At 31.3% G+C, this 24,720-nt stretch overlaps 1 protein-coding gene, 1 long non-coding RNA gene and 1 pseudogene across 3 annotated transcripts; 1 reads left to right on the top strand and 2 right to left on the bottom strand.

Annotated features, from left to right (window-relative positions):
- On the bottom strand, positions 1,639–2,943 carry LOC108662251. Its single transcript, XR_001928071.1, has 3 exons — positions 2,905–2,943; positions 2,150–2,232; positions 1,639–1,787 (listed from the first exon to the last, which is right to left on the bottom strand). It is a non-coding gene; the product is annotated as an uncharacterized LOC108662251 (long non-coding RNA).
- LOC18613037 (tetratricopeptide repeat protein 4 homolog) lies at positions 6,773–10,151 on the top strand. Of its 2 annotated transcripts, none has more exons than XM_018123987.1 (8): positions 6,773–7,034; positions 7,154–7,366; positions 7,471–7,662; positions 7,754–7,954; positions 8,065–8,145; positions 8,512–8,647; positions 9,457–9,543; positions 9,711–10,151. In XM_018123987.1, the coding sequence occupies exons 1-8, from the start codon at positions 6,930–6,932 to the stop codon at positions 9,782–9,784; spliced, it is 1,089 nt and encodes a 362-aa protein (XP_017979476.1). In that variant the 5' UTR covers positions 6,773–6,929; the 3' UTR covers positions 9,785–10,151. The 2 variants fall into 2 exon arrangements, with proteins under 2 accessions (XP_017979476.1, XP_007050119.2); XM_007050057.2 differs by having other exon boundaries at positions 8,512–8,650.
- Positions 10,612–12,077, bottom strand: LOC18613036 (annotated as a pseudogene).

Raw genomic sequence — 24,720 nt, 5'->3', positions numbered from 1 at the left:
TTTTCGACAAAAATGACAAAAATGCCCCTGTGAGCAAAAAAAAATATTATGTTATGATTTGGAAATGATTTGTAATCCTTCGTATTTTGATTATTTGATAACTATTGCTCACCGGGGAAGTGCGAAAGCTGATACGAGAGCCTTACGAGGTTTCGATCGACATTCGGGGTGAAGAATGTTTGTCGAGGCTTCGCGGCGGTTGTCACAAGCTCGATGGAGAGTTCCGGGTCATGACATAATTGTTGAATGTTTATTGTAAATAGCAAATGAGGCTCACGACTTTATAACAATAATAGTATATTAGACTTCCTATGTATTGTTTGGAGGACAATTGAAGTTAAAAGAAGAAAGAGCAAATGAGAAAAGAAAAATTCAAAAGTGGATATTATAAATTGAAAAAGAAAATAATTGATTTTATATGTAAAAAATAACTATCGGAGAAAATTAAATACGTTAATTGATTGAAAATAGAAGAAATAGTTGAAAAAAAAAAAGCTGCTAGAGATCATTAAATATATATTAATGTTAGTTGATTGAAAATAACAAAAATAATTGAAAATTAATAGTATTGTAGGAATTGAGAAGTGATAAAAAATTGAGATATATTAAGCACATAATTAGAGAAGTGAGAGAATATGTTATTTTATTAATTATCTTGACTTTTATATAAAAAATATATATTTATTAGGTCTAACAGTGTCATGACCCGGTATTCCCCTAAAGCTTGTGACAACCACCGCGGTGTCCCGATAGATACTCTTTACCCGGAATGCCAACTGGAACCTTATAAGGCTTTAATATCAGTTTTCTCACCTCTCTTCCGAGCAACAATTGCTAATATCATATTTTAAAAGATTATAAGCTATTTCTAAGCCAAAACAATAAAAAATAATTTTTATCTCTCGGGGGTATTTTGGTCATTTTTCGTCAAAAATTTTGAAACCAGATAAAAATGTAGTATGCGAGTACAAAACACATAATTCATAATCAAAAATAAGTTTAAACGTCCAAAACCTTCATTTAAAATGAAATTATAATTATTTGGATATAATAATAAAAAATAAAAATATTTAATAAAATATTCTATTTTCTTATAAAATAATATTTTTGGAGTTATACGTAACTAATTTTTATAGCATAAAAACAAAATAAATTCATACATACTGTAATACAGTAAGTTAGAGTATTTAATTTAATTTACAATAACCAGTGGGCCCCCGAATAACCAAAAGTAAGGAGGACTGTGAACCTACAATTTGGAGGATGCAAATCCAATGGTAGCCTCGATGAAACTAGCTATCTACAGCCTATTCGGAGCTTGAAATGGGTGGAAAGGAGGGTGGTGAGATTATATAATCCCAATGAGTAAACAAACATCATTCCAAATATCTAAAGTCGAGTAAAAGGAGACGATTAAAATATTCTATCTAAATATGTATTTCATAACATAAACATTCATTTCATTTAAATAGTCAACATGGCTTATGAGTATCTTAAAAGCTTGGCTCCTGCCAAAATCATTATCGGGAATACCTTGGCCGAGGCATTTAACCGAGTCCGCCAAGGCTGTTAAAAATTTATGTACGCATAAATCATGTTTTTATTTTGAAAACAAAGTCGTTCCTTGGCGTTAGCGGAGTTCATCATCACGAGGTGGTTCGGCGTGACATGAACTCTAACCATACCTCAGGAGATACCCTACGCGCCTCTCTGACCGAGGTACATATGTAATTGGATTCCATGCCTCTCTAATAGGCTGGTCCACAGAACCCGCCCACTGCAGCAAGCTAAACCCACCATACAATAAAATTTTGACAACATGACATGACTAATATTATACTACCCAGCTTGTAAATGTAAAACAGAACAATTCATACAGTTCACAAACCACAATTCCAGCCAGTCATGCCAACACATTATCATAAGCCATCAATTAGAACCATAAATTTACAACACATCAAGTGGTCTCCAGTTACTCTATTTTCAAAGCCATCATTCAATTTCAAGACAATTTATAAGATCTTTTCATTTAAACACATTTTGTTTATAAAACCTAAAAATTTACCATATAAACTCATTTTTCATAAAATTCACAAAATCGAATAAAATGACCACTTTAGATAATTAAAATGATGATAAGGTTACTCACTATTTCAGGAGTCGAATTTCTAGAGTACTTTGACTACCGATCCTCGGGTACAATTTCTTTGCCCTTAGCGGAGGATTCACCACCTAGACATGATGCAAAATCAAGCAATTTACCACATTGGTGCTAAACCGTTATAAAACTATATGGATGCATGAAATGGAATGCAAATTATTCGGATTATCGTCTAAACGCAGTGTTCTACACAAATTCAATTGTGTACCTAAATAAAAAGATATTGGCCCAATTCGATCTATCACCCGATTAATTGGCCAATATGTCCGATTCAACTCCAATTAACTCCATTTTTCTTTCAATTCTCCAAACCATCAAACAAAAGTCAAATAGTATAAAATTTAGCAAAATTATCTTCACATTTTTTCTTGGAAATTTCGGCCATGGTAGGTGCATCAACACTATGATTTTTCCTACTCGATTTTCTCACCATAATTCATCATTTCCTCATCAATTCACTTGAAATAAAAATCAAAATCATCATCAATATTCCACATGGAGAATTCGGCCAATGATGGGTAATGGGAGAAAATGAATTTTTCTTGTTGGTTTTCCATGCTACACATCACTAACTAACTAAAAACACTAAAATACTTTGAAATCTAGCCAAATCAAGCATCAAAACTCCTCCCCCCATGTTCGGCCAGCAAGAGACCCATCATGAAACCATGTGATTCAACCATGGAAAATGCTAAAGAATGCATGGGAAAGGTAGATCTCAAGCTCTATTGAAAAAATCTTACCTTTTTCACTTGTTTCCTTGAATTTTCACACTTTTCCTTTGAATTTTTCCACCTAGGGTTCTTGTTCTTTCTTTTCTTCCTTTGTTCTTCTTTGGCCGGCCTTAAGAATGAGAAATAGGCTGATTTTGTGCTGATTTTAAAGCTAAATAATAAATGGATATAAACTTGACACATGTCACCATTCTATTGGTCCATGTGTTATACTTACCCATTAAGCAATCTCTTTCCACCACTTAAATTTCTTCAATTATCTATGATAATATTGGGTAAAATCCATGTACTGGACAAGTGTTGGATGGTGTAAAATTACAATTTTGCCCTTGGGGTGACAAAATGACTATTTTACCCCTATGCTTGAAAAAATGTCATAATTAAAATTTTTTACTTCTCAAACTCAAATTATGTTCTAAATAGTCAATCTTGATCAAAAACTTCTTCCAACATTCACATCTTAACCTCAAGTGGCAAAATGACCATTTTGCCCTTGGATTATGAAAATTCTAATTTGACTCCAAATCGATCTTTGAACTCCGAATCAACATTTTAAGTCATTCTGGGACTTTAAAATTTTCAATTTCATCTTAAAATCTCTCTTTGATCTAAATCGAGACTTAATTCAACTTAGTTGCATCTGTTGGTACACTACCGACTTTTGTCGATTTTTCGAGGCTTTCAAAGTATGCAATCATTCTGTCAATCACATGAATGTCATGGCAAATATTTTATAAGGTCAGGCTTGACAAACAGAATATATAGATATTTTATTAAATATTTTAATTTTTTATATATTCTTAATATAATTAATTATATTAATATTATAAAATTAAAGGCCTATAAAAATTTGGGGCCTAAAACCACCGCTTTGGTGGCTTTACCCTTGAGCCAACACTATATACTATTGACATAAATATGGTAGTTTCTTTCCTCATATAAGTATAAACAAGAAATATGATTTTACTTAAAATTTGTGTGTCAAGGAATATCTTACAAGCAACATACAAACAATGAAAACTTGCAAATGACAAAAATTGATCATTTTGTTTGAATAATATAATTTTAATGGAAAAAGAAATTACTAGATGTTTGAGAAGGTTATTGTCTTCTTTGAATAAATATTGTTTTATAACCATATATGTAGGTGCAAGTTTTTTATGATTGAAACTAGAGCAAAAAATATATTTAATTAATACTAGTTTATCTTTTCCTCTATCAGCAAAAACCAAGCATCCATGCAGTTGACTAATACAATATATTCATGCAATTGACTAACAAAATATAGCACAACAACAGAAATAAAAAAAAATGGAAACAAATGTATATGGCAAAAGGAAGAGCAAACCTCCAAATCACAAATGTTATTCATTTTGTCTGAACAATATATTTTTAATGGAAAAAGAATTACTACAGTACTGTTTTAAAATCATATATTTAGGAGTAGCTTTTCAGTGATTGAAATAAAACCAAATAACTATCTTCAATTAATACCAGTTTATCTTTTTCTCTATATAGCAAAAATCATACATTTATGCAGTTAAATAATACAATATAACTTTCCCTACAAACTCTTTTTAAGATATCAAATTGAAGTCCACTACAACATTATCTATATATTTCCCAAGTAAAAAGACCTATTCAGTCCTTGAACTATTCAATTTTGTTCAATTTAGTCCTTATATTCAAAATCGAAGCAATTTAGTCTCTTGATTTTGAGAATTGCGTCAATTTAGTCCCTCCCCTTAATGGCATCCGATTTTATCGTTAAAAGATGACGTCAGCACTAATGTGTCACATTTTTATGACATGGCATCGAGTGATGACATGATGATACCACGTGGCACTATACGATGAAATGACAGTGTTGACGTGGCACTAACATGTTGACATGTCAAAGCCGCATAACATATCAAAAAAATTTAAAAAAAATTCTATCACATCATAGGGATTAAATTGAATAAAAATATATAGCACAGGGACTAAATTGATCAAAATTGAGATGTTGAGAGACTAAATTGAAAAAAAATTGAAAATACACATCTTTAAGTAGATTATTAATATGCTTATTAATAAGCTAAATATTTAAGTGTAAAAGATTTATGGTGTTAAAAATATATAAAAATATTTTCTTACTTGATTATTTGATTTTAGAATATGTAAATTAATTTATCTTTTTTACAAAAATTAAGTTTGAATTCTCCTTTTATAAAAAAATTTATGAAAAAATTTCATACCTAAAGTCAAATTTAGATGAATAACTTGCATTACGTTAAAATAAAATAATATAAAGTAACTAAATATGTTGATTTAGTTATACCTTTTACAATTTACAAATACACATTTTTTTAAAATTATTCAACTCTTACCCAATTTACCTTTGATTTAAATTTACTCAAATTAGCAAAATATGTTTATTTAGTTACAACTTTCACAATTTACAAATACACATTGGTATGAAATTATTCAACTCTTACCCAATTTACCTTTTATTTAAATTTATGCAAAATTTCTTATAAAATGATTTTATTTAAATTTAAATATCATAATTAAATTCTGCTAAATTTAAATTTAAATCATTAATTTGGATTTATAAAAATTTTATTAATAAAGTAAAATGGTACAAATATTTACAGTTATATTTAACTTCATCAACTATAAATGCAGTCTTTAATCTAGGAAATTTCAACTTAAAAAATATAACTTAAAATATTAAACAAAATAAAAATATAAAAAATAGATAAATAATTAGAAGGGTGGAGCTCAAATTCTATGGTTGTAATAAGAGGTTAGTCATGTCTAAATTAAGCAAGTCAGAACGAGAAATTATTTATATAATCATCGCTAACTCTATATATTAGTTCTTCATTTTTTTAAAAGGAAAAACTAAATCAACATATTTTGCTAATTTGACTTTAACTCAAGTTAAAAACTAAGTTAAATAAATTTTAAATTTTTATAATATTATAAATAGAAGAAAAAAAAATTTATTTAGTCATTTTATATTATTTTATTTTAACATAATACAAGTTATTCATCTAAATTTGACTTCAGGTATGAAATTTTTTAAAAATATTTTTTATAGAAGAAGAATGCAAACTTAATTTTTGTAAAAAAGATAAATTAATTTACATATTCTAGAATCAAATAATCAAGAAAATATTTATTTATATTTTTAACATCATAAATCTTTTACACTTAAATATTTAGCTTATTAATAAGCATACAACAACCTACTTAAAGATTTATATTTGTCAAATATTTTTTTCAATTTAGTCATTTAACATCTCAATTTTGTTCAATTTAATCCCTGTATTATATATTTTTGTTCAATTTAGTGCCTGTATTATATATTTTTGTTCAATTTAGTCCATATGACATAACAAAATTTAGTCTATGTACTCAAAATCGAAGCAATTTAGTCTCTTAATTTTGAAAATTACATTAATTTAGTCCCTTTCCCTAACGACATCTAATTTTATCGTTAAAGAATGATGTCAATAATGACGTCAGTACTGCCACATCATTGTATAGTACCACGTGGCATTGCCACATCATCATTTGATGCCACGTGGCATGCCATGTCATCAAAAATGTGATAGATCAGCATTAAGGTCATCCTTTAACAGTAAAATTAAATGTCACTAAGGGAAGAGATTAAATTAATGTAATTTTTGAAATTAAAAGATTAAATTGTTTTAATTTTGATTGTAAAGACTAAATTGAACAAAATTTAAAAAATATATGAACTAAATAAATCTTTTTACCATATTTCCTGTGATCTATACAGTAACGTAGCTCCGGGCACCACTTAGTAATTAAGAAGCTAGAGTAAGGGCAGGGTAGGGTTTGGAGAGGGTTTTAACGATTAAAATTCGAGCGAAGGGGTTTAGGGACATGAAAACTTTTTTAGAAGTGGTAATTTCTCTAGTTTTGTTCTTTCATCTTCTCTCGTCCGACACGACGATAGTCTCTCCATTTATCTGTATATCTCCACTTCTCCCTGCCTTTCCTTCCAGCAAACATCGAATAAAATGGCTTTATGGATGGAAAGAGGCTCAGAACCCAAAACAGAAAGCGAGATCGCTGACCTAGAAGCCATTTCTGCCCTCAAAGAATCAGCTGCTCTTGAACTTAAGGTTTTTCTTTTTTGGCTCCTTCTCTTTATCCTTTTAAAATTCTTTATTTCAGAAAACTCTTTTAACTTTCACCTTATTCTTTTGTTGAAAATTCATTCTTTGAAAATTGGGTCTTTCAGGAGAAAGGAAACGAGTTTGTCAAAAAGGGGAAAAAGCATTACCAAGAAGCCATCGACTGTTACAGCAGAGCTATCAACCAGAAAGTTCTAAACGACCAAGACACCTCCGTTTTGTTCTCAAATAAAGCTCATGTAAATTTACTCCTTGGGAATTACCGCCGTGCCGTCACCGACGCTCAGGATGCCATTAAGCTCTCCCCTGCAAACGTTAAGGTACTACATTCAGTTAATGCTGTTTCTTATGCTTCAGAAAATGGACCTTTTTTTAATAGATATATATATAAGGATTTGTTCATTCTTGGAATATCTTTGTTTAGGCGTATTATCGAGCTGCCAAAGCGTGTCTGTCGTTAAATTTGTTATCGGAGGCGAAATCTTATTGTGAAAGTGGAATAGGAAAAGACCCAAGTAATGAGGAGTTAAAGAAACTGGCAAAGCAGATTGATTTGAAGAAGATGGTACAGGAGCAGCGTGAAGCTCAAGTTTCTAAGGCCCTTGTACAGGCTAAGGTTTTATAATTGGACTCCCAACAGCTCCTTTTCTTAATTAAAATAAAAAAAAGGAAGTGCCTCGGGTCTTATTTGCTTTTTGCTTGATTAGGACCTTGTTTCTGCTATTGAAGGTAGAAGTTTGAAGATTGGGAAGGCAATGTACAGAGAACTTACTGGATTAAGGAAGCCGGAATTGGATAAAAATGGAATTCTTCATTGGCCTGTTTTGCTACTCTATGCAGAGGTTATGTCCAGTGATTTTATAGAGGATTTCTGTGAAACTGAAATGTTTTCAGCTCATCTTGATATCATATCCTTTTTGTTTTCTCTTTTAAATATCAAAATGCTTATTGGTTTCACCATATATTTTGTAATATTTTCAGTTTTCTATGCCTTATCTAAAGTCCTTAACTCTCAAACATGTTTTCAGAAAGTTGTCCCCCTTTACCGTGGGATAAAGAAAACCATTATACCCGTGAAGCTATTGAACTTTACTATGAGGTATGCCCCTATTGATAATGAATTAATGATTATGATGCACTCAAGTCTCAAGTTATTGAATTGGACAAATTCCAGCATAGCATGCTTGGCATTGATATCTTACCATGTGTGTTATTAGCACATATATGGTAGTTTAGAAAACCAACAGGTTGCCTACCTGTAGCAACTTTCTTTGTAAGAGAGATAGTATCATGAAGCTTTCTTAATATACAGCTACTAGTCCATGTTAAAATGATATGCTTGTAATGACGGTATGCTAAAGGAGCTTTAAAATCACTGTCATTTGCTGGAGGCTAAAGACATTGAAGCTGTTTTCGTAGCTAAGCAGTCTTTGATGCTCATTTTCGTCATCCTTGACTATGTCAGGCTGCTTCTGGTGTGCATCTGTCTAAGACCAAAATTATCCATCATCTTCTAGAAGGAACTGCAGCTTCTAATGTGGAAAGTGTTGGAGAGGAAGAAAAGGATGCAGTTGATTGTTCTACGTATGGTGATTCTGCAGGTGGTATGTTTTCTAATCTACCTTTCACATCAATATTTTCTTTGTTAGTCACTATATGTTTGAGACTGGGAGTGCTTTTCTGTTGCTAGAGTTAAATTACTGAAGCATAGGGCCAATATTTTTCTTTTTGAAATTATGTTAAAAGTTACCTTGCTGTAATTTACTTCTAGTTAGCAGCCTCTTATTAGCATTACCTTTTTATGCAACTATTGGTGCAGTTTCTCTTTCAATCCAAAGACTAAAAGCTTTTTATCCAGGTTTTTTCCCTCTATTTTCTTAAAATCCTATTACTTACCTGGAGGATTGACAATTATACAAGAGAAAAGCTCTTTGGTTATCATACATATTAGCATATATTTATGTTGATGAGTTAGTTTCTTTTTTTTCCTTTTTATAGCGATTTTTTCAAAGATGATTTGTTGAGAAAGGTTTAATAGTTTAGTATAAAAGAGTGGCATCTCTTTGACTATACCGTCAGTGCCAGTTTGGTACAGGTAGAGTGATACACTTCGTTTGCTTGTATGTATAATTTATGTTGCATTCTTTAGCTCAATGCAAAAATATGTGCCTTTCTTCTTTGAAATATGACCATGCAAATACTTGGTTGTATATCATTGCACTTGTTTTCTCTGGACCTGGATTGGTAATTTTAAATACCCATGCTTTCAACCAGCTGTGCTTACAAAGATGAATATGCTCAATATATTAATTCCTATTAAAAGGAATCAACCTCGTTTCCTCATTAATTTTGGTTACACATCACAATGCCATGTTATTTTTATCTGAAGTTCCTATGATTGATGTTCCAGGTTCATCCAAATGGGTCAAAGTAAATGAAAAAGGAACACTTCATGATGTGTTGAAAGAACCAAACTTCATTATCCCAATGATACCAGGTGTGTCTTTATATTCTCAAGAAAGCATTCCAAGCATAATTTATCGAGCAACTATGCATAACCTTTCTGTGACTAAGTACAACATGCACGTTTCCTGTCACTAGTGGGAGGTATTTCCATTTAATTTCATTTTTAAATCCTTATCTTGTGTTATTTCCTTGGTGCAGTCTTTTATGTTGTTTCAAAAAGATCCTGCTTTTATAAGGACTTCATAGCTGGAAAATGGGCACCTCCAATGTAAATGGATTGTACATGTTAGACAGCTAGTGTGTGGTTTGGTTGTTATTGTACCTTGACCGAGTCAAGGCAAGCAGTTTTTATGTACTCCTATATACCAAAATTATGTACTCCAAGACAGCTAGTGTCTGCTCATGATGTTCAATGCAAAAGGTGTTGCTTGAACTCAAAAAATTATGAAGCAGCTTTGAGTTTGCAAAGCCATTTAAGTTTGTAGAATTTTTTTCCAGGGTTTTTCATGCACTTTCATAGTTGTTATACTAAAACACAAACCGGAAGAAACTACAAGGAGTTTCTTTTACAGCTTTAACTTGAATGGTGAAGTCTATTTACTTTCGCAGTTGTGAAATCTCTGCGGCTTTTAAGTTGAACTAGGGAAATTGCAACAGTGGTTTACCTATTAAGCATATGAAGGGCATTGACACCTGCCTTTGGAGCTTAAATTGTGACTCTATGCGGGAAGGGTGTGGTTTTATAGCTTGAGCACAATCTTCAATTATTGCTAAGGTTATTCAATGGATAGATACCAAAATACCAAATTCGTCAGAGTCGGTAGCCCGAATAGTGTGTTAAACTTCATCTATTTGTTGATTATGCAGGGGTCTTGTACCCCTGCCTTGTGTATAACCCGAGGCAGTTCGTTCCTGTCAAAGCTAAAGCCAAAAATAAGGTGAACAAAAACGACACCAAGTTTGCTGGAAAACAAAGGTGAGGTTATAATCTACTAGACTTGGCATGAATCTCAACATGACAGAAGGAGGAAAAAAGAAACTCTTTATTTGCAATTTACTTTTCATTGAAATGCCTAACAAAGCTCTGAACGCTCTTACTCTAGTTACCTTTGTTCTTCCATGAAAGATGAAAGAGGAGGGACACTTTGTTCATTTTTAAAGAAGTTTTCAAAATCAACCATAGTCTTTACATGTATCAATCTATTGAAGTTATTCTTAAAATATTTAAGACTCCAAATGCTGGCTTGTGCATAACTTGTGTAGCCGATGTTATTAGTTCTAATATCTAAATCTCTGTAGTTAAAATATGCTTCTCTTGGAGATTTTGAAATGTAAATGGCCATATAACTGTAAAGTCTCCTTATCCAACTTATGTATTTATGAGATTCTGCATTTTCTTCTTTTGACCAACCCACAAGGTACGAGGCTTGGTACAAGTTACCAGATCTATGCGGATAAGGAAGTTGAGTGTCTGGAATTACATCCATTTTCCCTCCTAATGCTACCATCATCATAAGAGCGAATTCGGCCTCTTCCTCCAAAAACTTTGACCATATCCCCTCAAATCCACTTTCAGGAATTGGTTCCTTCGTGTTGTTCGATTTTCCTTTGAAAATTGATTTCGGAAGAGCATTCCTGTCAAGCAAAATATCCAAACGTTTTCTTGAAACTCCACCAAAGTAGAGAACTGACTCAACCCAACTCATGTAATGCAGTCTTCTTTTACTAATCCCAGCTCAGGAAACCTATCTTGTATCAATGGAATTAGCTCATCAATCCCACCAAGATGCAACGCTTTGAAAGGAGCTTGAATTGTTTTCTTCCCTACCTGACTGGAATTTACCTTTGTAATCGTGGCATCCGTGAATATATCATCAGGAAGCTTAATGGCCCAAAATAAATCCTCAGCCATGGATTTTCGGTCCAGAATTCTTCCCGTATCATCGATTAAGTGACCATCAATAATATGATCAGCAGCAAGTCCATATTTCCGTATCAATATGCCATAACCTCGCCCACTAAAATGCCCACCAGAACCCACGGTGTGGCATTTACTGGCTGGGAAGGCAAGTGTTTTACTTTTTTTTCAGCAATTCTCTAATATAGTTCACCGATAATTGCACCAGATTCAACCCATGCTACTCATTTTTTTATTAACATCAACCAATTGAAAATTAACCAAATCAATAATAACAAATGAAATTTGAAAAATATAAAAAAAGGTTCAAAATTATGACTAGCACTTCGAATTTTAATTTGAAAGTTATATTTTTTTAAACAATAAATTGTTGCTTGGATATGGGATATTTGCAGTGGTGTTACAACGACAGACGGTTTAGGGATAGCTGGAGTGGAGAACCTAAAATTTTGAATAGAAACATCCAAAATTGATAAATATGAGGAATTATTTTGTGTGTAAATGACCTTAGACATAGAAGCAGAGTCTGCTGAATGAAGAGAAAAGCAATGAAGGAAATCATCATGAGAATGAGCTAAAGTTTGGTCGCATAATGTGAAGAGTACAACTAAAAGAAAAGGAAGCATTGACAAGTGAGGAGACTTCATTTCTTGAGCTGGTTGTTTGCACAGGAATGTGTAAAGGGTAACCTTGTTTATAGCAGCCACGGGAATGCTTGGTCAGGTCAGGATACAAAAATAAGGTGTAGCAATTTGCTTAGCAGCGAGCATCTTTTTTGACCATTCAGCACTCAAAAAGTTGAGCACAATTTTTTTTTTTTTGAAAAGCTCAATTATTTGTTTTTATGGATTTATCTTTCACCACAGCGTCGATTGATACATCTTCTAAATCATAATAAAGTTTTGTCGGTTGGTCCGGACGTAAGATCGCATTTCTACTGACCTGTCTTTATAGACCCTACTCATCTACAAGTATGTCATGTCAAATCATTTTAAGCCATTGAAATCTACACATATCCCAGAAAATATCAAACTAGTTACCGATTTGCATATTACTTTTAGCAGTTGAATAATTTTATAATAATATTTCTTCCATAGAATAATAAAGTAATTACTTGCAAGATACCTGCGTTATCTCTGTGAGATTTATGATTAATACAAGTATCATAATTATCAATTAATTCTTAAATGAAAAGAATAATATAAACGCACATAATTAAAAAAATTTCATTATCCATCAACTATAATTTATAAATTCACATAGTATCCAATTTCAATATCAAAATTAAGATAAGATCTTAGGAATTATATCAAATTTTAAGAGAAAATAATATCATTTTCATACTTAAAAAGATAAGTTGCATAAATTTAGAATCCATAATTCTTAATTAAACATAATCATCCAAAATATTAAATATCAACAAACAACACCATTCATTGAATGATAAAAAAGTATAGTAAAAATATTTGTTATACAAATTATCAAGCTTAATTTTAAAAAATTCTAAAAAAAATTTACAGAAACGGAGGATCAAAAATTTTTAAAAATCATTCAACATTTCATAATGGAAAATGAGCTGAAGATTAAAAAAGAAATCCAAAAAAAAATCAAAAACCACAAATGACCAAATACTGAAGTAAAAAACTAAGAAAAACAAAAGTCAAAAAGATGTAGAAGTGGAACATGCAAAGGAATGAAAAAAAAAAAACCAACATGAAACCATGAGGAACAAAAGAACAACAGAAAAAAAAAGTCAAAAAAGGTGAACAAAGATAGGAAACAAACTAAAGTAAAGAAGAGAAAGAAGAAGACCAAAACGGAATAAAACAATAGGTAAGGAAGCTAAACAAATGAGATGGAAAAGAAATGTCATAGAACATTAGTCGAGTTGAAACGACCGTAAAAATAATTGAATTAAGCAAATGACCTAAAATACCCTCCAAACAAAAAGCACATTTACAATCAAAAGATAATAAAGACCTTAAAAATGTAAAAAAAAAAAAAAACACTGACCAAAAATTGAAAAAATCTCGAGCATGGCAGCATACCCTCAAATAAAAATAAAATTGATAAAATTATGGAAAAATATCTAACATGAAAGCTGAGTACAGCAATTGAGAATCATTAACATTGAGCCAAATAACAGGCCCCACGAGCCAACAAATATTGCTTAAAAACAGCTCATGGCATAAGCCAACTGCTCGGGCGGGCCAAGATTAACCCGATGAAGACTCGCATGAAATGAAAATAAATACAACCACTCCAATTGTACGCCATATGTCATGTAATTGACAAATTCGTATGACATCCAATTGAAGCCCTTAGGAAAAAGTTTTAGTGTCCGTTTAGCTTATCTTATTTTTAACTTATTTATTGTTTAAAAGTATAAATTGGGTCAAACAGAATTTTATAAATTTTTAAAAGATAACTTTTTTTAAAAAATAAAATTTTAAAAAAAGCTCCAATTAGGAGCTTTCTCTTTTTTTTTAAAAAAAAAAAACACGTCAGCTTATCAGGAGAGTTATTTTTTTTTCAAAAAAATCCTCTCAAAAAATACTCTCCCTCTCTCCCTATTGATCTCCCTCCCCTCTCTCCCTTTCTACAAATCAAGGTTTTTTTTTGTTCTTACAAAAATTAAGAAGAACGGAAACCAAAAAATCATAACTGCATTAAGGTATTAATTTTTTTTCAAATTTTATTTTTTTATTTTTTTTATTTTTTTGAGTTTTGGAAACTTTCTTTATTATTTATATTTTTCAATTTATTATTTAATATGACAATTATATGATATTCATTTGTTATTAACTTTTTTTTGGTGTATATAATATTTACTTATTATGATTGAAATAAGTCAAATAGGTCAATAATTATTGAAATAAATTAAATGAAAATTAACTTCCAAACCCTGGATAATATATTTTTTTCATTCCTTTCTGTATCTAAGTTGATACTATTAGATATGATCATATAGCTTCATCCAAATCTCTAATCTTTTTCAAATTATTTTATGTTTATTTTTTTTTATTTTAGTTCTAAGTCAGGTTTTAGTATTTCATAAAAAAATTACTACAGAATTAATATCTAGGAGATAAATTATTATGATTAAATTGTTTTCAATTATTCTCCATAGTAAAAGATATAAAAAGGATAAATTTTAGTATATCAATGATTTAGGATGAATGCAATTGGCATTGGGGCATTGCCCTTGTAAGTTTCCACTATTTGACATCAAACCAATCTAATCAAATGATGTGATTAGTTTTTTTCTCCAAGCTCCTCAGTCCTTGGAATCTCAAGGGTCCAAATTCCCGGCCCCAATGGCCTCTAGTCTTGCTAACACATTTTAGAATGTTAAAATATCCATGGTCTCATTTATAATTACAACGGTGAGTAATTAATTCTTTCTAACTTTACTTTCATGGCTTGATCAAGAAGTTCTGATGGCAATGCTGAAGGCATCATGCTACTGAATTTTCCTAATTGATTTCTTGACAAAGCAAATGATGACTTGAAAGAATTTACACCCTTACGAAGTAATATAAGACAGTAGCAGGTAGCGACTAGTCTCTCAATAAATGTAGAAGCTAACCTATAATAGGTACCCAATTATACAGATCTAAGTTGTGTCCATTAGAGGAGCATCCCTCTTGTAACAGCTACATAGCCTATCTGTAACTGTCAGCATTGAGAACCAACCTATAAAACTTCAATCGCCAGTGTTATTTTCTAATTCAAACTCAGTGTGATATTATAGATGAGAAATTTGATAAATATGATCGTAATTTTAATTATATTCTTAAAAGTCAAGAAGAAATAGATTCACATACTTCTAGAAGAGTATTGGATGATAGTTACATGGGTAGAATTCGCAATCAAATAGCTACTACATTGATAAAAAATAGAAATTGTTAATTTATGAGTTATTTATGAATTATGTGTTACTTGTGAATTATTTGTGAAACTTTTTGTTTATGATTTATTATTAATTATAAACTTTATGTTATATAAAAATACTTTTTATATTTTCAAAAATTTATTTTAAATAGATAAAAAATAAAGTTAATTTTTTCTATTTTCAATAAAGAAATTATTATAAAAAGTTATTTATTAAATACCCTTTATGGTAATTTTGATCGAAATTAAAATTTATATAAATTATTTTGCCAACTAGTTTATCTATAAAAAAGAGCTTATAAAAAGTAAATTTACCAAACAGTTTTAACTTAATTTTAAAAGATATTATTTTTCATAAGAGCTTTATAATAGCTTTAAAATTAAAAAAAAATCAGGTCAAACATGCTCTTAATATAGAGTTATAGATTAACCACAAGTACAAATAAATGTTGCTATTGATGTTAACAACATTTTGTGAAAAATAAGATTAATTGTAAATAATGTTGATGCCCATTTCTTTTATTTAGAATTTAAATTTAAAAATTATTAATAAATTTAAATAAAATTTTAATCAAGAAAAAAAAATTGCTTCGAAAAGATTGAAAAATAAAATAAGAAATTGGGCATAAAATTTGAACAGGAAGTGCTGAAATTGCATTTTGCAAGTGAACATGAAGTTTATACAAAGTTAACAAAAAATTATTAAATGTTGTTTAAGTGCTCATATCGTTCATGCAACATTTTGTGCACTATTTTTTTTGCATTTGTAGACCATTTTGTCCAAAAAATTGTACTTGTAATTGGTGGGAGGAATACACAATATATGATCCTTGATGCTTGAGACACTGATACGTAATAATTTTTTAATCTAGATAAGAGAATAAGTAAAATTCGTCTGAAATCAAATGTTAAAAATATTATTTCCCACTAAGAGTTCTGTCCAAATTCTCCAAATATTCATAACATTTTGAAGATCGTCTTTTGATAAGCATTACTCATTGCATTTAAACATTTGGATAAAAAACTAACAAAAAAACATTTATCAAAACATTCAATAAGAAAAATTAAGCTAAATCCCTGCAGTTAGAGCAATAGAAATATCATAAGAACGCACTTTCACAGTTTCACTATAACGGTCAAAACACGATCAGATGAACCTCATAAGCCCAACACACTTGTCTCGCCCTTAAAATGTTTTAAATAAATAAAAAAAACACATATCTAAGTGATTTGAAATTTTAAAAGATGATTTTTTTTTAATTTTAAACTTTTAAACATATTCTTTAGTAATATAAAATTTTATAAAAATTATTTTATTAATTTATTAAATAAAAATAAAAAAATATTTATAAATTCTAAAATATTAATATTTTATATATAATTTAAATATTATTAATATCAATTTGATTAAAATANATATTAATTATTAATTAAAATTAAAAATATTATCATGTTAAATTAAAAGGAATTCCATTTTTTAGTTTTTTTATTTAAAATTTTAAGATTGAAACTCAAAATACAATTTTTCATGTTTTAATTCAAAAAAATAATAATAAATTTTTTTAAAAAAATTAATTAAAATTAAGTTTATAAAAAATGTAATGATTGTATCACACGATACGTAATTATAAGATATGTATCATGTATTGTAAAATATGTATCACGTATCATACGATATATTTTCAATATTTGATTAAAAAAGATATAATTATAAATATGTGTCGTTTTTTATGAATATCATCTTATATCATACAATACGTATTACGTATCATACAATAATATGTTGACAATCAAATTTTTTTTTAAAAAAATAGTACTAGACTCGGCCAGCTAAAACCAAATCCAACCCTCTCATGGTCGGAAACGACCTTAAATAAACTATATTTGATCAGATTTACAATCAAAAGTTTTTTAAAAAATGGATTTATTTTTGACCAAATTTCTCTCTTAATTAGACTTTTCTTTCAAACTATCCTTTTTCGCTGCTCACCCTGTTTCCCTGATTCCATCCCTATTCTTACACGCCACTTTCTTACTATCAATTTTTTCGTATAACATTATGTAATTTCATTTTGTAATTAATATTTTATTGTACAAAAAATTAGATTATTAATTTTGTCAATAAAATTATCAAAAGAATCTTAATTTAAATTTAAGTTATTCAATCACAGTTAAAAATATTTTTATAACTTTATTAAATAAAATAAATAATTTAATTTTTTAACTAAAACAAAAATTATCTACAAAATATTAATCAAGAAAAAAGTATTCATAAAACACTAATTTTTAAAAGAAAAACTGCAAAGTATTATATAAGAAAAGTTAAAACTAAAGAGTGTAAGTAATTTTTTTTCTTTTTTAATCAAAGGCACCGAAACGGATAGTTTTGGGCAAAAGTCAATAAAAAAAGGAGAAAAATGTGCAAAAAAAACAATCTTCTTTTATCTTTTGGCTCGTTATTAAAAATTTTGTGCACTTGGACGAATGATTCGTTTGTGGAAAAAAAATCATGGATTATAATGTTCCACCGAATTCTTCATTTTGGAAGATTTTAAAAGATTTGGAAGGTTTTTGTTTACCTTTAAAACCATACATGACGATTGTATAACACGTTTGGACTGGCAGACACTCCCGCGAGATCGAGGATAGAAGATTTTCGAGGTATTATTTTAATACTAACATTTTTCCTGTCTTAGGCTTTAATCCAAGTGATAACATTAAGAGGATTATTATCCTAATATTAAATTAATATGCAAAGGGACAGTTGTTTTATTTTTTTTGGAAAGGCAGGTAAAGGGACAGCTATTAAACCATGTTAGTCCTTTCTTTTCAATTTTTTTAGTTTTAGGGTAGAACCGGTGTTAGTCGTGATCCATAGTATAACAAGTGCAAATGCCAACTGAATCTAATATTTTTTTGGCTCACATTTAATGAGCTCCACCTTCTTTGCATCAATTCATTTGGGTAGGATTGTTAAAGCTTGATACTACTTTATTAAAGTCATATTAATATAGTATATCTCATCATGCTTCTGCGTCGCTTTAAATTAGCCAGGTCAACCAACTTGTATATGCTTTACCATTTTTACTGAAGCAAAATCACTTCCTTTTATTTTTATGATGATTCAGTATCTCCTATTTTTAGTATTTCATTATTATTACTTGATTGCATTGTAATACAGTATATATAAAAGGTTAAGATTTAATTTGGTTGATATTTTACTATTTATTTCTTAGGTTTCTTTTTTTTTTTTTTTTGTAAAAAATGAATGAAAGAAACACAAAGACTTAAACTTTAAAAAAGCATGTGATATACCCATTTATTTAACTTATTCTCTTACCTTTCATTACATCTAAAGGAGCTGCTAGACCTTTATTTTAAACCAAACAAATCCTTAATCTTAATAAAAAACTAACTCCACCAAAGCCAAATTTCAATTGATAATTTTTGTCCACTTTAACTTATGCCGCGGCTTGATGGCCATGTGACAGTTCATACAAGTCATCCCATTTTCTTCTGCCTCTTCCTCTCTCTGTCTCTTCCCCCCTTTCCCCTCTCTCTCTAGGATCTACCCAGAATCTGGCCATCATTGTCGCCTGTTGTCAGCACAGAGCACCGTTCACCTATGGTTGTCCACCCAACGCCAATTGATTTTCACCAAATCTCCAACAAAGTTTAAGATAAGTGTAGAGAAAGTGAGGCAACAGTGCAAAATGTAGAATCGGGTGTAAAGAGCATAGTAAGAGAGAAAGTACTTAGAAGAGTTTAGAGAGGAATCTATTTAGTTTTCAGTATCCTTGACGAATTGTCACACTCACAGCTCTATTTATAAATTAGGAATAAGTCATTACTCAAGAGCAATATGCATAAACTAGGGAGTAATTGTTGAGAGCAATATGCATGTAATCAGAGAAACATGTTACCCCATTATGTATAGTGGAGTTATGGGTTTTCTAGATATTCAGGTCACTAATGACATAGTGGGCTTCATGACAAAATGTGCCACTTCCCAAAGAAAAGGCAAAAGCTCGTGCTTTTGAAAAAGATTATAAAGAAAATCTTTTAATTACTTTTTAATATGAACCATTAAGTTAAATTTTTAAAAAATTTCAAAGGCGTAAATTAATTCATAAACCTTACCACCAAGGGCGGCGTTAGAGCATTTTCAAAAAGAAAGCCAAATAGAAAGAAATGTTAAACAGTTAAAGAGAACTTTATATATAATTCAATTATAACTTATTTAAAAAATTAAATAAAATTCAAAAGATATTAGACATAAAAAAATACACATTAATAGTAATAATGGTATTATTTCTATATATAATTGAATAAAACTATAAAAAGAGTTTCTCTCACTCTTTACGTATAAGAATGGAAGAGAAAATAATTTTTCAAATTAAAATAAATTACCTCTTTACTGTTGGTTTCGAGTAAATGTGCTAGAGGGGGGGGGGGTGAATAGAACAATTTGACTTTTTCAAAAATTGGCTCTAAGTGGGAACAAATGCAAGTGAAAAAAAGGAATGAAAATAAGAACAAAAACAGAGTAGACAACATAACAAAATTTAGAGTGGTTCAGTCAAAGATCTACATCCATTACCTTGATTGTTCAACCAAGGATTTTCAAATCAATCCACTAAGAACGGTGAAATTTACAAGCTTTCACCAAACTTTTACAATGGCTTTTACCAAACTTAGCCAAAACCTTTCACAATAATTTTTATCGAGATCAATTAAAACCCAACACCTAACTTTTCAAGGCTAAGTTAGAACCTATGCTCAATCAAGCAATCCTATCTTGAATCAGTCCCTTAGAGTGATCTGTTCACTCTAAGAATGCAAGGAGAAAAGTGATAAGAGTGTACCTATGATCACAAGGTTGATCTAAGTGGTACAAAGTGAAGCGCAGATCACAATTACAAAGATAGGAGTTGAGTGCAGTAAATGAGCAAGGAGTGTTGGCTGGTTTTTTGAGCTCTTTTTGTACTTGGAAGCCTTCAATGTCCTTTTCTAGCCGTTGGAAGTCCTTTCTATACTTGAAAAATTAGCTCTGATGTGGGTTAGACAGTTTTTGACCGTTGGAAACAGTTTGGTAGCAGTTTTGGCCGTTAATCTGTCTTCTAGTGCACAATTCAAATTTTCTAGCAGAATGCTCTTAGTCGAGTAACTTATGTCTTAGTCGACTAAGTTGTCTCTGTTTTTTGTTTCCAGTTTTTGGCAGTGAGCACTTAGTCGACTAACTTACTTCTTGGTTGACTAAGTCAGTTTTGTTTTGAAGTCCAGATTTTTGGCAGTAGCTTCTTAGTCAACTAACCCACTTCTTGGTCGATTAAGTCTTTTCTGTTTCTCAATATTCTTGAGCCCGTCAACTTTTGATTTGAATTTTAGCTGACTAAGCCTTCATTATTCAACTAAGGTGCTTCTATTTTGTTGATTAGTTGTGGCTTCTTATTCATATGCCTTTTTGATATGTCTCATGAAATAATTTATTTATCATTAGCATATAATTCTTGTCCTGCACACTCAAGTAAAAATATTATACACAAATGAATGTGAATGTTTTATTATCATCAAAAACTAATGGAGCCAACAATCTCTCCCTTTTTGATGTTGACAAAACATTCCTTGATTAACTGTACAATGTCCATTTAATCTTTTTAGTTTTGCATAGAAATGAGGATTTCTCCCCCTAAGTGTGTGCTTCCCCTAAGTGTGTGAATAGTTTACTTATTCATTTCATACATACAATAACATTCTACATTCAGAATATATATATATATGCAGATATATAGAGTAACTGACAATGGGTGACTGTTGACGGATTATCATCAATATTTCAGTAGTATCTGTCAAAAGTGTATTGTTACCAGATTTTATGTATGCCATTAATTATTCAACAAATATAGTATAATTAGCATCCATATACATCCACAACCATTTTCCATTCACATTATCATATTAAAGATCATGACAGCCCAATATCAGCACCAAAGTAATAGCAGAAACTCAGTGGTAGCAACTTCAATAACAAATTTAAATATTCAACCATTAACTTGTAAACATCCAAAAACATAAACAGCAATGTCTATAAGCATTCAAAAACATCTATCAGCAAAGTCAAATTTAATTGTTCAACTATCAAGGCAAAAACAGTAGAACAATAAAAATAACAATCAATATTCCTAAATTACCCTTAATTACCCCTAGTTCTCCCCTAGACTCTGTACCCTAATTATACCCTAATTCTCCCTCTTTTTGTCATCATCAAATCTTAAAGATGATTAAGCATCTTCTGAAGAGGATGAGGGAGAGGATTCATCAGTAAAATACTATACATTAAGGGGTTCAAGAGATGGTTCTGGAGGTGATTTCTATGGTGAGGGTTCAGGGGATGATTTATTAGGAATTTTAAAAGGATATTGAGGAGAAGAGATGGCTGATGGTCTAGCCTTTTCAGCTATTCTAGAGGATTTGCATCTTTTGAGGAATTTGGTCTTGGTTGCCATTGTCTTCATGCCTTTACTAGATGGTTTAGACTTGGCTTGTGAAGCAGCAATAACTTTTTCTTTTCCTTTACCCGATTGCTCTTCTGTTGTGGGAGCTGGTTCAATGGATGCTGACTTTTGTGCTTGTGCTTCAGCTACTTCCTTTTCTACTTGCTCTTCCCTGACCATCTGATGGAAAATGTCCATAATTGATACTTCCTCAGAATGAGGAGGAGAAAGCTACTCTTTTTGAGGTTTTGGAGGAAATGGTGGATTTTTATCTAGTGAGCCAAGTACCTTAGTTCCTTGTTCTGATTCAACTTTTTTTTGTGGTTCAGGTGAGGAGGTTTTCTTTGGTTGATCTACTTCAGGTTCATGACCCTCAACCTGGAAGGTAGAGCCTTCAGCATCTTGTCCTACTGGTGCAAGGCTTGGAGTGATAGAGGTGTCTGCAGCTACAGGTTCAGTAGGCATTTTTCCTTTTTCCTTCAACACCTTTTCTAGTTCTGCCAATTTCTCTTCAATTTTCAGCATTCTTACTCCTTGGTTAGTCAGCTTTCCATCCATCCTCATGAGTAGGTTGAAAAGTATGTCATTAAAGAACTGTGAGGGAGCTGTTTCTAGTTGAGCAGGGAGTGAACACTCTTTTCCAAAAATGGCCTTGGGGGGTTTAACATATTTCTCTCTATCAAGCTTATACCCCATTTTAGGCAAACTCCCAAGGTAAATAGCTTGATCCCTTTCACTAAATCCATTTGATACCTTAAGCTCCATATTCCCTTTTTCTGAACCAAGTAAGTAATGACATTTCCATAAGGCAAATTTATTTTGTCACTTTTATAGGCTCCTCTTGTCACAGCCCAATTTTTGGGCCATGACCGGCGGAAGGACCAATGGGTTCAGCCCACCAAGCCCAAGCAAGCCTACTTACATGATCTTATATGTTAATCTATATTCCTTTAGAATCCAAAATTCATAATGCTCAATTACAATTCCTTTGAAAACAACTCATAAAACCCAGTCATGTATTCATAATGGCATCATCAACCATTATATACATACATATAATTTGACAAGTGAATCTCAGCATTTCACAACAAGTAGTCATATACACGTAATTAGAACTCGACCGTCAACGGAGTGATTCTGGGCACGATTGATAACACTTAGTGTCACGCTAAACCTACTGAGCAATGTATAGGGTGGAGCACCTCTTCCTAGGATCCAATCACCTTTAACTTAAGAAACCTAAAACATGAATTTTAAAAACATGAGTATAAACTCAATGAGTGAACATAGGAAGGGAACAAGCAACGTTAAGGAAGGTTTAGAAAGCATGATGCACTTAAGTTCAAAACAATGCAATTTAATTTATCTCTATTTAAAAACTCCTCATTCAAACCCTTGGTCATTTAGTTACTTGATGACAAAATACTCATGAACAACAACGAAGTTGAGAAGTGAAAACTTTAGTAGATTTCAAGCAAGTCAAGCATAATAGATTGACTCTCACCGCAGCGAAAAGGCATTCTCGCTGCAACGAAATTCTGGCTAGATAAAAATCTAAGGGGCTTTCACTACCACTAAAAAAATCCACTCATGCCACATTGCACATTAAATTGAACACATTGACAATACTCAAGTTTTCAACTGTCAATGCAATCACATTTTAAATCCAAACATCTCTATATAGTAAATATGTATATATATAAGCACTTACACCACCATCACCTCACCCAGCTGATGTGCATCATTACCGGCATGTGCACTGCCCACTCCGCACATGCACAATTATAAATATCATGATAGCATCATTATTGATATGTGCACTGCCCACTCCGCACATGCACGATTATAAATATCATGACAACATCATTATCGGCATGTGCACTGTCCACTCCGCACATGCACGGTTGGGCTCCACTCATAGGGGACGACCCTCTCTACAAGCAGCCCTTTCCTCCTTCGGCGGCGACTCCACTCGTAGGGGACAACCCTCACTACAAGTAGCCCTTTCCTCCTTTAATGGTGGCAATAAACAGTACGTATCAAAGCACTCGTAGGGGACAGCCCTCTCTATAAGCCCTTGGGTGGAAAGTCACGCTTCGCCACTGTTCACATGCGAGAGTTCTCAAGGATCGGGTTAAACCCTTTGCTCTGATACCAACATTGTCACTCAATTGGCATGTGCACTGCCCACTCCGCACATACACGATTACATCAATTATACAAAATTACTTAACAATATATATATCATATATCTTTATATACATATCAGTGTCATATAAAAGTACATAGATTCATCACAATCATATTTCACATCACAAAAACATTTCACTAAAGGCTTGTTCCCATGCATTTTGAAGAAAAGATAATTTAAACAGTTCAAGTGGTTCGCTCAAACGTATGTACATCTACCCAAAACATTTTAGTGCAGGTTCATTCACCGATATTTGTTGAATCTTTACTCGACTCCAACCTCCACTAATGGTCCAAATAGAATTGTGGGGCCTCGTTGGGACCTATCATCACAACAACATCACAACCAATCCGATTTGCATAATTATAGTTCTAAAAGCTATCCACTAAATCATGTTCTGCTAGTTATTTTTAACTAGCTTTCATCTACCATTAAGTGACTATATATTTTCACTATTCTAGTCACACTACAATGAATAACCCACCTCAACTACACAACACTCACCGATCTAGCCACTAGCCATTCTCAACAACTAAAAAGAAATCAACTCTATTTCATTACTCACCTTGGTAGCTTTACAATTGAATTTCTTTTCCAAAAGCTTTCAAACTATCATGAAAATCTCACTTTCTCTTTCTAGAACGTCCAGCTAGTGAGATAGTGCAATAAGAAAAGGTTTTTGAGGGTTTTATGGTGAAAAAATAGAAGAGC

Source organism: Theobroma cacao, chromosome 1 (assembly GCF_000208745.1).
Source record: "Theobroma cacao cultivar B97-61/B2 chromosome 1, Criollo_cocoa_genome_V2, whole genome shotgun sequence".
Taxonomy (NCBI): Eukaryota; Viridiplantae; Streptophyta; class Magnoliopsida; order Malvales; family Malvaceae; genus Theobroma; species Theobroma cacao.
This window is presented reverse-complemented; position numbering and strand designations above follow the sequence as displayed.

Excerpts from the sequence above, each read along its gene's own strand:
- LOC18613037 (XM_007050057.2), top strand. The coding sequence starts at position 6,930 with ATGGCTTTATGGATGGAAAGAGGCTCAGAACCCAAAACAGAAAGCGAG. Across the intron at positions 7,663-7,753 it reads AGGCCCTTGTACAGGCTAAG|GACCTTGTTTCTGCTATTGA; the intron begins GTTTTATAATTG and ends TTGCTTGATTAG. Across the intron at positions 8,146-8,511 it reads CTATTGAACTTTACTATGAG|GCTGCTTCTGGTGTGCATCT; the intron begins GTATGCCCCTAT and ends TGACTATGTCAG.